The sequence below is a fragment of the Scyliorhinus canicula genome, chromosome 20 (assembly GCF_902713615.1).
Source record: "Scyliorhinus canicula chromosome 20, sScyCan1.1, whole genome shotgun sequence".
NCBI classification, from domain to species: Eukaryota; Metazoa; Chordata; class Chondrichthyes; order Carcharhiniformes; family Scyliorhinidae; genus Scyliorhinus; species Scyliorhinus canicula.
Window position 1 is genome coordinate 24,837,023 of NC_052165.1, and position 12,020 is coordinate 24,849,042.

The 12,020-nt window shown below is 53.0% G+C and overlaps 1 protein-coding gene across 2 annotated transcripts in view; it reads left to right on the plus strand.

Annotated features, from left to right (window-relative positions):
• ptprr (protein tyrosine phosphatase receptor type R) overlaps nt 1-12,020 on the plus strand; it is a 281,259-nt gene that overhangs the window by 105,386 nt on the left and 163,853 nt on the right. For both annotated transcript variants that reach the window (XM_038780900.1, XM_038780901.1), the window contains one exon: nt 1,774-2,036. In XM_038780900.1, coding sequence (XP_038636828.1) covers nt 1,774-2,036 — 263 coding nt within the window. The remainder of the gene's footprint in view (nt 1-1,773; nt 2,037-12,020) is intronic.

The window sequence follows — 12,020 nt, forward strand, 5'->3', positions numbered from 1 at the left end:
TGGTCAGACACACTCCACTCTGACGGTGAGTGAATATCTGGATTGTTCCACAAAATTCCCTCATGATTTTTATGCCATGAGCTATCTTGTCTCACTGAACTCAGGCTTCCACACAAGAGATTTCAAATTCCGTTTTCAAAAGAACACACTTTCAAATCTTCCTTTAAACAATATTTTCCCTCAGCTGCTTCCATCACAGTTTTGCTTCCAGGCTTGCGCCTCCCTCTTCAGGATTCTCTTGCCTTGACTATCACACAAACACTTCACAATTGCCTTGGCTATAGATTCCCAGGCTGCATTAAGGTGGCACCAAAATTTTGATTAACCTCTGAAATCTGGGACGGGATTGTCTCAGCCCTGGGCCGGGCCGGAGAATCGCAGCGACCGGCGCGAATTGCGCCATGCCGCCCCGACGCTGGGTCCCGATTCTCCGCAGAGCAGAGAATCGGCACCATTGGCGCCGGCGTGGTCGGCGCGGCGCCATTGGGGGCCGCTCTATGGGGCCCCCGGTGATTCTCGGCCCGGGATGGGCCGGGCAGCCGTAACAAAAAAACACGAGTCCCACTGGTGCCATTCTAATCTGCTCTTAGATGGCAGGACCTCGGCGTGGAAGGGTCTGGGGGCGACCTGTGGGTGAGGGGAGGGGAGGGGAGGGGGGGGAGCGACCCAGGGGGGAGGCCTGCATTGTGCCTGGCCCGCGATCAGGGTCCGTTGATCAGTGGGCCGACCTCTCGAGCTGGGGGCTTCCTTTCTTCCGCGCCAGCCCCTTTGGCCCTGCGCCATATTGCGTTGGGGCCGGCGCGGGAAGGGAGCCACTGCGCATGCGTACGTTGACGCCGGTACCACTGCGCTTGCGCGGACCCCACGGCGCCCATCTGACACCGGGATCAGTACCTGGAGCGGCGTGGGTCACTCCATTGCCATGCTGGCCCCCTGTAGGGGCCAGAATTGCTGATCCTGAGGCCATGTTGACGCCGTCGGGAAACGCGACGGCATTTCCGACGGCATCAACACAGAGCCTCAGGATCACAGAATCCCGCCCCTGCTCTCCCACTTTCAATCTGGTTGTTACAGCTGTCTCTTTCACAGAAGCTTTATCTGCATTTCTCTTGAATTTTCGTGAACAGTAACTTGTTCAACATCTTGGTCTCTGTTCCCGTAGTTTCAGCCTTCCCAAGACGTTTCTGTCCCAATTCCCTGGACTTTATCTGGTTCTCTGGGAAGGCTGCCCTTTTGCAGCCCCCTTGTCCTGTCTAGCATTTCTTCTGGCAATATATTCAGCTAAAAACCCAGCTCAAAAAGCCTTCCTACCTGAAAGGTGCCCCCAGCTGCTAAGCAGCGACTTTATTACTTTTCACGCCATAAGTTCGCTAAGCACAATAGAAGCACAGTTTGAATTGAAACCAAAACTCCCACACATTCAAACACCTTTGTCGAGCATAAATTTAACTATGGATATACCCTTCCTTACACCAAAACATTAAATTCAACCCACTTAAAACTATACCTTATTTTAAATTTTCAACAATGCAAGTATAAATCCCTTAAAACTACCATTTTCCTGGCATTCATCTCACTCTCTCAGCATAATCCTTTGCTTCCTTCTCCCTCTTGTGCTTGTCTTGTTTTCCTTTAAATGCATCTGGTCAATTTGCTCAACCACTTCCCCAGTCTTCATTCCATGTTGGATTTGGCTGGACGGACAAGTTTTATTTTAATGACATGTTTAATTCACCTTCTCCATAGCTAAATGCTATTTTTACATTTAATCAGTTTCTATACAGGTTGAAGGAAAAACTTCACTTTCAAATCAACCAGGATAAACAACAGCATCAGTCGATCGATCTTTCGCCCATTCCTGTGCAGCAGCCACAGTCAGAAGTCAGAATTGCAAACAGTATGGTGCAGCCTGGGTCTGTTCCCGGCACTGTAAGTGTTAACATCGATCCCCAGGGTCGACCTGTACCAGAAATCAAGCCATGTGTTTCATCGGGTCCCTCGCCATTCAAAATGAAGCCAGCGTGTCTTCAAGAAAGGTAAAAGATAAACTTGAATAAGTGGAAACAGGTTCAATTGAGGAGAAACAGATTGTGTTGTCTGCTTCATGACCTACTTTGAAAAGAATGAAAATTAGCACTAACCAGTAGTTGTAAATGGGTCACCTCACGGGGTGAATAATTAGTGTAAATGTTTATGTGAGTTTTGTTTATATTAGCATGACAGATTTGGTTTTAATTGGGTGCTTAATTAACTAACATATTAGTGGGAGTGGAAGTGTGAAAGTTGTTAATGTGAGTGTGGCTTTGATCTAATATATCCAAAATTCAAATATAAATGAGAGTCAGAGCCCTATGTGACAGAAAATAAAACCAATGTGGGTTTATACTTAGCAGGGAGAATTCTCCGAAGCTCCCACTGGCAGGTTCAATGGCGGGTGGGAAGATGGGTGGGGAGGGGTTGGGGAAGGGGATCCGGTGGGGCTCAAAAATGGATTTTACTCTGGTGTGAATTTACAGGGGGATCTACTGGCGGAACGCAAAACCCCGTTGGAGGCCGGCATGAAACTCATTTGCATTCCTCTAATGGGATGAAGTTGAAGACCTGACCACCCACAGCCTATTCTGTGTGGTGCCGGCAGGAAAACACGCCAGGAAACATGTCGGGAACAATGTGCCACGCAGTTGCCAGTCCTCACCTGAACAATGCCTGGGGCTACTTCCAGAGCTCAGATTGGATGTCACTGGCAACCCTGGGCTCCGGAACAACACAGCTCTGGGCCGGGGCAGCATCTACATGTGGGCTTTCCACATTCGTTCTTTTGGAGGGATCCATCTTCCAGCCTCAGAATGTACCTAGATGCCCATACTCCAGCCTCAAAGTGATCCCAGTGATCCGCCTTCATTTTCAGGAGGCCCGCCTTCTTTCATTAATAATGGGGGTCAGGTTTATTGGGCATCCTTTCAATATGGCGCCCAGACAGGATGGTGGACAACATGATATTCGGCCTACCCTGCCACTGAATAAGGTCAAAACACTGGGCTGCTTAATTAATGAGGGCAGTGCCAGAACATTTAAAATGGTTTCATGCTGGCCTCCACTATAGGAAATACTCCACGTTCCCACCTCTGACATCTGGGTAAATTCCACCCAGATTAGTTTTGAAGTGTGGCCTTTTCTCGTGCTGAATGAGTTGACCAGTGTGTGAGTGGAAATGAACTTGACTTGGCGACATAAATATTGAAGGAACAAACTAAGAATTGATATAAGTCCCAGTTTTAAAGGTTGGGGGGGTCAGTTCAGTGCATGCAAGCCCCTAAACGGGCACGGCACATGGGGAGCCCGGGTCGTGGAGGATTGACTGACATCAACAACAGGACTTGATTTCCATAAATATTCCTGATTTCTCAGCCTGGTTGGTGGGTGGGAGTGGGAATTTTAGGACCGAAGGCCGCAGCTGGGGATCAGTGGGAACAATCCCCAGCAGTCGTTTGAAGGGGAGATTGGGGTGGAAGGTGGTCCTGGCTGTTGTTGGGAGAGATGTGGTGCTATCTGGGAGGTGCAAGTCTTCTTTTGAGAGGCCGAAAGGCATAGTCCTGCTCCTCTTTCCCCAATGAGACATCTTAAAACTAAACTGTTCACATGCAGCCAGCCAGGCATCTTTTGTCCAAACCTCACAAATAAAGAATGAGCTTTTCAGGGCCAGTGAGGGTGTGTAGGTGTAATTATGAAGTTGGTACAACGTAGGAAAGGACATGTTCATCAATTCTATGGATTGCCATTGATTGAAGACGAGTGTTGCCTCACTAGTGCCCCCCTCTGGTGAAGCATAGAATCACTGACAGCAGCCTCTGGATTTCAGTGTTATTCCATGCGTGCAGGCTCCAGAGGTTGCTGTCAGCTTCATTGAAGTATCGGCATTGAATTGTGGCGGTTTGATCATTACTCCCGCAAAATCCTGTTTTTTAAGCTTCTTATAAGAAGGCTTCTACTTCTGCCAGCGAGGACTGACGTATAACCAACGCTCGCCCACATACAGCGAATTCTTAAGTTCTGATCACACCTCTGAGAATCACCATCCCCTCCCCCGCACAAGTAAAAGACTGCCAACAATTCAATTATGCCATTAATTCGGAGGTCCTCAGGGAAAGGACATTTGAACAGCTGAGCCAGAAGCTGCAAACCTATTAACAATTACAACTGTAAATAACGAGGTTAGAAGTCGTCACATTGAGGGTGTGGATAGTACAACTGTGGTTAGCGACTGAAGGTGAGATTGTCAGCATTTAAAAACAGGTTAGACAGGTGATTAAAGGAAAGAGGGGATAAAAGGATATGGCAAGTATAAGGGATAAAAATTAGTGTCAGTGTAAAATATAAACATGGAGAAACTGGGCTGTATTTTAATTCTCACTTTCTGAAATCATTTCCAATCAATGATATTACCACAGAAACCAGAGGTTGCTGTAAGTTGCACAGGAGAATGATGGCAAGAACTGAGTTATTCCATCATCATGACAGCCACAAAATCCAGGTTTATGTAGTTCTACACTGTCATGCAAATCTACCCCAATGGTGTTAACTAAATTAAATTCAATATGTTCATACTTTTTATGACACCATTTGTCACGGATATATCTGCAATTATATAATTTTTATTTCCATCATTATTATTCCACACATTTATTTTAAGTGTATTTAATGTCCCGAAGAACGGGCTTTATGTACATCAGTTCTATTGAGATTCCACATGAATAAAATAGTGAGATTCATTTAAGTTAGAAGTACAGTCAACTCCCGTCATTCACGGAAGGCGTATCACGAATGGTGATCTTGCACATAGGCAGAGACAGTGCTTGCGCTGTGCGCGCTTTGTACGTGGGAAAGATCATGTAGTGCAGGCCATTCGGCCCATCGAGCTGCACTGACCATTCAAAAGAGCACTCTAACCAGGTCCAGTGCCCTGCCCATGCACCCTATCCCCATTGCCCCATATACTAACCTGCACATCACCAGCACATAAGAGCTGGTTTAGCTCAGTGAGCTAGACAGCTGGCTTGTGATGCAAAACAAGGCCAGCAGCGTGGGTTCAATTCCCGTACCTGCTTACCCGAACAGGCGCCGGAAAGTGGCGACCAGGGGCTTTTCACAGTAACTTCATACTTCTGACAATAAAAGGTTATTATGATTATTATTACATCCCTGGGGCAATTTAGCATGGTCAATCCACCTAACCTGATGTGGGAAAGATGTGAGCTTAACAGTCCAACAGTTCAACATGAGGGTTTAAATCATGGGGTAATGAGGTTTTGCAACCACAAACGTGGTTTGATGCACACACACATTCATGCGAATAAATGAATGACGGGAGTTGACTGTGTATAAATTGCCCTGTCACTCTTTTTTTTTTTAAATTTAGATTACCCAATTATTTTTTCCAATTAAGGGGCAATTTAGTGTGGCCAATCCACCTACTCTGCACATTTTTGGGTTGTGGGGGCGAAACCCACGCAGACACGGGGAGAATGTGCAAACTCCACACAGACAGTGACCCAGGGCCGGGATTCGAACCTGGGACCTCAGCGCTGTGAGGCGGTTGTGCTAACCACTAGGCCACCATGCTGCCCTCCTGTCACTCTTTTCTGTTTAACTTTGTTGAAGTAAAAGATTTTAATGCAATATATTTTTCGGCACGTGATTGGATTTTTGGATTCGTTCCCCAAACGTTTAGTTTGAAATACCGTTTTCATAATTAGTAAACCTTCAATGGGAATTGAATCCACACTCCTACAAAGAGCACTCTTGCAACACGGCTCCCCAAGTATCTCGGTCACCCTGGCAGCTGTGACATGTCCCTTGTGGCTTGCACAATGTTTTTATTCAAATTAGATATCTGTTAAAGTTTGTGCGCTCTTAATTAGTCTACGTCAGATTGGATGTGTAACAGATTTACTGAAAAATTAGTGTTTGAAGCTAAGGCCATATGTTATAAGAGTTAACAGAAAATAATGCTGCAATTTAGTACATTTACAGATTTGCTTGTGGTTGAATCAGTTGCAGAATTTATACAACAGGACGGGGTTTTCCAAGCTGGCTCCCAGAGCAGGCCAAGCATTTGAAATATGCTACAAAACTGCTTGTCCACTCAGAGACTGGCTGCTGCAGAATCTAGCCTCTGGCTGGATGAATTGAGAACAGTACAAAACTCAAATTTCCAGACTGAGTGCAGGCGGCAGAGAGATGGGGAGAGTAGAAGGGTTAGTGGCCATTGGGTAGAAATGTGGGACGCTGGCCTTGGTGCGGGGGGTGAGTGAGAGAGCGAGTGTGCCACAGAGCACGAGTGAGAGAGAGCGAGTGGGCCTCGGAGCTCGAGTGAGAGAGAGAGCGAGTGGGCCACAGAGCACGAGTGAGAGAGAGCGAGTGTGCCACAGAGCACGAGTGAGAGAGAGTGAGTGGGCCTCGGAGCACGAGTGAGAGAGAGCGAGTGGGCCTCGGAGCTCGAGTGAGAGAGAGAGCAAGTGGGCCACAGAGCACGAGTGAGAGAGAGCGAGTGTGCCACAGAGCACGAGTGAGAGAGAAAGTGAGTGGGCCTCGGAGCACGAGTGAGAGAGAGCGAGTGGGCCTCGGAGCACGGGTGAGAGAGAGTGAGTGGGCCTCGGAGCACGAGTGAGAGAGAGCGAGTGGGCCTCGGAGCACGGGTGAGAGAGAGTGAGTGTGCCACAGAGCACGAGTGAGAGAGAGCGAGTGGGCCTCGGAGCACGAGTGAGAGAGAGTGAGTGGGCCTCGGAGCACGAGTGAGAGAGAGCGAGTGGGCCTCGGAGCAGGAGTGAGAAGGCGATGGCCTCAGAGCCGGAGTGAGAGGGTGATGGGCCTCGGAGCGGGAGTGAGAGAACAATGGGCCTCAGAGCAGGAGTGAGAGGGTGATGGCCTCGGAGCCGGAGTGAGAGGGTGATGGGCCTCGGAGCCGGAGTGAGAGGGTGATGGGCCTCGGAGCGGGAGTGAGAGAACAATGGGCCTCAGAGCAGGAGTGAGAGGGTGATGGGCCTCGGAGCGGGAGTGAGAGGGTGATGGGCCTCGGAGCGGGAGTGAGAGGGCGATGGGCCTCGGAGCGGGAGTGAGAGGGCGATGGGCCTCGGAGCGGGAGTGAGAGGGCGATGGGCCTCGGAGCGGGAGTGAGAGGGTGATGGGCCTCGGAGCGGGAGTGAGAGGGTGATGGGCCTCGGAGCGGGAGTGAGAGAACGATGCCCCTCGGAGCGGGTGTGAGAGGGCGATGGGCTTTAGAGTGGGAGTGAGAGAACGATGCCCCTCGGTGTGGGAGTGAGAGGGTGATGGGCCTCGGAGCAGGAGTGAGAGGGCGATGGGCTTCAGAGCCGGAGTGAGAGGGCGATGGGCCTCGGAGCGGGAGTGAGAGGGTGATGGGCTTTAGAGTGGGAGTGAGAGAACGATGCCCCTCGGAGTGGGAGTGAGAGGGTGATGGGCCTCGGAGCGGGAGTGAGAGGGTGATGGGCCTCGGAGCCGGAGTGAGAGGGCGATGGGCCTCGGAGCCGGAGTGAGAGGGCGATGGGCCTCGGAGTGGGAGTGAGAGGGCGATGGGCCTTGGAGCGGGAGTGAGAGGGCGATGGGCCTCGGAGCCGGAGTGAGAGGGCGATGGGCCTCGGAGCGGGAGTGAGAGGGCGATGGGCCTCGGAGCGGGAGTGAGAGGGCGATGGGCCTCGGAGCAGGAGTGAGAGGGCGATGGGCCTCGGAGCCGGAGTGAGAGGGCGATGGGCCTCGGAGCGGGAGTGAGAGGGCGATGGGCCTCGGAGCGGGAGTGAGAGGGCGATGGGCCTCGGAGCGGGAGTGAGAGGGCGATGGGCCTCGGAGCGGGAGTGAGAGGGTAATGGGCCTCGGAGCGGGAGTGAGAGGGCGATGGGCCTCGGAGTGGGAGTGAGAGGGTAATGGGACTCGGAGCGGGAGTGAGAGGGTGATGGGCCTCGGAGCGGGAGTGAGAGGGTGATGGGCCTTGGAGCGGGAGTGAGAGGGCGATGGGCCTCGGAGCGGGAGTGAGAGGGCGATGGGCTTTAGAGTGGGAGTGAGAGAACGATGCCCCTCGGAGCGGGAGTGAGAGGGCGATGGGCCTCGGAGCGGGAGTGAGAGGGCGATGGGCCTCGGAGCGGGAGTGAGAGGGCGATGGGCCTCGGAGCGGGAGTGAGAGGGCGATGGGCCTCGGAGCGGGAGTGAGAGGGCGATGGGCCTCGGAGCGGGAGTGAGAGGGCGATGGGCCTCGGAGCGGGAGTGAGAGGGTGATGGGCCTCGGAGCGGGAGTGAGAGGGCGATGGGCCTTGGAGCGGGAGTGAGAGGGCGATGGGCCTTGGAGCGGGAGTGAGAGGGCGATGGGCCTCGGAGCCGGAGTGAGAGGGCGATGGGCCTCGGAGCGGGAGTGAGAGGGCGATGGGCCTCGGAGCGGGAGTGAGAGGGTGATGGGCCTCCGAGCGGGAGTGAGAGGGTGATGAACCTCGGAGCAGGAGTGAGAGGGCGATGGGCCTCGGAGCGGGAGTGAGAGGGCGATGGGCCTCGGAGCGGGAGTGAGAGGGCGATGGGCCTCGGAGCCGGAGTGAGGGGGCGATGGGCCTCGGAGCCGGAGTGAGGGGGCGATGGGCCTCGGAGCCGGAGTGAGAGGGCGATGGGCCTCGGAGCAGGAGTGAGAGAACGATGCCCCTCGGAGCGGGAGTGAGAGAACGATGGGCCTCGGAGCAGGAGTCAGAGGGCGATGGGACTCGGTGCGGGAGTGAATGGGCAATGGGCTTTAGAGTGGGAGTGAGAGGGCGATGGGCTTTAGAGTGGGAGTGAGAGGGCGATGGGACTCGGTGCGGGAGTGAGAGGGCGATGGGCCTCGGAGCGGGAGTGAGAGGGCGATGGGCTTTAGAGTGGGAGAGAGAGGGCGATGGGCCTCGGAGTGGGAGTGAGAGGGCGATGGGCCTCGGAGCAGGAGTGAGAGGGCGATGGGCCTTGGAGCAGGAGTGAGAGGGCAATGGGCCTCGGAGCGGGAGTGAGAGGGCGATGGGCCTCGGAGCAGGAGAGGGCGATGGGCCTCGGAGCAGGAGTGAGAGAACGATGGGACTCGGTGTGGGAGTGGGGAAGGTGTGAGAGCTCCGTGCTGGTGTGAAAGTGTGAGTGGGCCACATAGTGGGAGTGAATGGAGAAGCAGGTCACCAAACAGGCATGAGAGCATAGCTAAAGGGAAAATTGGGTGAAGGTTGGGGTGCCAGATGAATGGGGATCACCAGCATGTGAAAGGGAGGGTTAAAGGTTTGTTTGTATGAGTGTGTGTAAGAGAGGGGTGAATGTGTGTGTTTATTTGAGTGAGAGCGAGGTGAATATGGGCGTGTGATAGAGAGAGAGGGGTTGTGTCTATGAGAGGGATGTGTGTTTTTGTGTGAGAAAGGGTTGTTAGAGAGGTGAACATGTGCGAAAGAGGCGAGTGTGTGTCTGAGAGAGGCGAGTATGTGCGAGAGAGGCGTGTGGGTGTGCGAGAGAGGCGTGTGGGTGTGCGAGAGAGGCGTGTGGGTGTGCGAGAGAGGCGAGTGGGTGCGCGAAAGAGGCAAGTGGGTGTGCGAGAGAGGCGTGTGGGTGTGCGAGAGAGGCGTGTGGGTGTGCGAGAGAGGCGAGTGGGTGCGCGAAAGAGGCAAGTGGGTGTGCGAGAGAGGCGTGTGGGTGTGCGAGAGAGGCGTGTGGGTGTGCGAGAGAGGCGAGTGGGTGCGCGAAAGAGGCAAGTGGGTGTGAGAGAGGCGAGTGTGTGTGAGAGAGGCGAGAGCGTAAGAGGCAAATGTGTGTGTGAGACAGAGGCGAGTGTGTGTGTGAGAGAGGCGAGTGTGTGCGAGAGAGGTGAGTGTGTGCGTGTGAGAGAGGTGAGTGTGTGCGTGTGAGAGAGGTGATGTGTGTGTGAGAAAGGCAAGAGCGAGAGAGGTGAGTGTGTGTGTGCAAGAGAGGCGAGTGTGTGTGAGAGAGGCGAGTGTGTGTGTGAGAAAGGCGAGAGCGTGAGAGGCAAATGTGTGTGTGTGAGAGGCGAGTGTGTGTGAGAGAGGTGAGTGTGTGTGCGAGAGAGGTGAGTGTGTGCGAGAGAGGTGAGTGTGTGTGTGTGAGAGAGGCGAGTATGTGTGTGAGAGACGCGAGTGTGTGTGAGAGAGGCGAGTGTGTGTGTGAGAGAGGCGAGTATGTGTATGAGAGAGGCGAGTGTGTGTGCAAGAGAGGTGAGTGTGTGTGACAGAGGTGAGTGTGTGCGTGTGAGAGAGGCGAGTGTGTGTGAGAGAGGCGAGTGTATGTGAGAGGCGCGAGTGGGTGTGCAACAGAGGCGAGTGTGTGTGTCTGAAAGAGGTTGAGTGTGTGTGTGAGAGAGGCGAGTATGTGTATGAGAGAGGCGAGTGTGTGTGCGAGAGAGGTGAGTGTGTGTGACAGAAGTGAGTGTGTGCGTGTGAGAGAGGCAAGTGTGTGTGTGAGAGAGGTGAGTGTGCGTGACAGAGGTGAGTGTGTGCGTGTGAGAGAGGGGAATGTGTGTGTGAGAAAGGCGAGTGTGTGTGCAAGAGAGGCGAGTGGGTGTACGAGAGAGGCGAGTGTGTGTGCGAGAGAGGCGAATGTGTGTGTGAGAAAGGCGAGAGCGTGAGAGGCAAATGTGTGTGTGCGAGAGGCGGGTGTGTGTGCGAGAGGCGAGTGTGTGCGAGAGGCGGGTGTGTGTGCGAGAGGCGGGTGTGTGTGCGAGAGGCGATTGTGTGTGTGAGAGAGGCGAATATGTGTGTGAGAGAGGCGAGTGTGTGCGAGAGAGGTGAGTGTGTGTGTGCGAGAGAGGTGAGTGTGTGTGTGTGAGAGAGGCGAGTGTGTGTGTGAGAGAGGCGAGTGTGTGTGTGAGAGAGGCGAGTGTGTGTGCGACAGAGGTGAGTGTGTGCGTGTGAGAGAGGCGAGTGTGTGTGTGAGAAAGGCGAGAGCATGAGAGGCAAATGTATGTGTGTGTGAGAGGCGAGTGTGTGTGTGTGAGAGAGGCGAGTGTGTGTGTGTGAGAGAGGCGAGTGTGTGAGTGAGAGAGGCGAGTGTGTGTGCGAGAGAGGCGAGTGTGTGTGTGAGAGAGGCGAGTGTGTGTGTGACAGAGGTGAGTGTGTGTGTGTGAGAGAGGCGAGTGTGTGTGTGAGAGAGGTGAGTGTGTGTGTGAGAAAGGCGAGAGCGTGAGAGGCAAATGTGTGTGTGTGTGAGAGGCGAGTGTATGTGTGTGAGAGAGGCGAGTGTGTGTGTGTGAGGCGAGTGTGTGTGTGAGAGAGGCGAGTGTGTGTGTGAGAGAGGTGAGTGTGTGTGTGAGAAAGGCGAGAGCGTGAGAGGCAAATGTGTGTGTGTGTGAGGCGAGTGTGTGTATGAGAGAGGCGAGTGTGTGAGTGAGAGAGGCGAGTGTGTGTGCGAGAGAGGCGAGTGTGTGTGTGAGAGGTGTGTTATTAACCCTGGGGTAACACGGACTGCAACTGGATGCAGTTGGACTGTAAAGGATACACCAAACTTAGAGGTTGGTTCAATACGATTTATTGAACTTCTGTAACAAGGCACACAGCTGTGGGTTGACACTCTACAACTCTACGTGTGCTAACTCTAACTAACTAGACCAGACTAGCTCTGAGCCATGTGTAGAAGGTGCTAACTGATATATACACCCTGACTGTCACTACAGTTGTCACCAGTGGAAAGAGGCGGAGTGCTGAAGCCTCGTGCGTTTTATAGTGGGAGGATCCCCTCTAGTGTTCTGTCTGGTGATTGGTTGTGTTCTGTCCTGTATGTTGATTGGCTAACCTGGGTGTCTGTCACTGCCTGTCTTTACCTCATGGTGTGTATGAGTGCATATTATGACTTCCCCCTTTTTAAAAAAGAAAATTGTCGGTTGCTTAGAGCATATACGACATATGCACAGATATAACTATAGCGAATAGCGAGTGAGTGCATGTGTACATGGAAGGTGTCTAGTGTGCAGATACAGAACAATATGTACAAAATAAATGTCCATAAGTCCAACC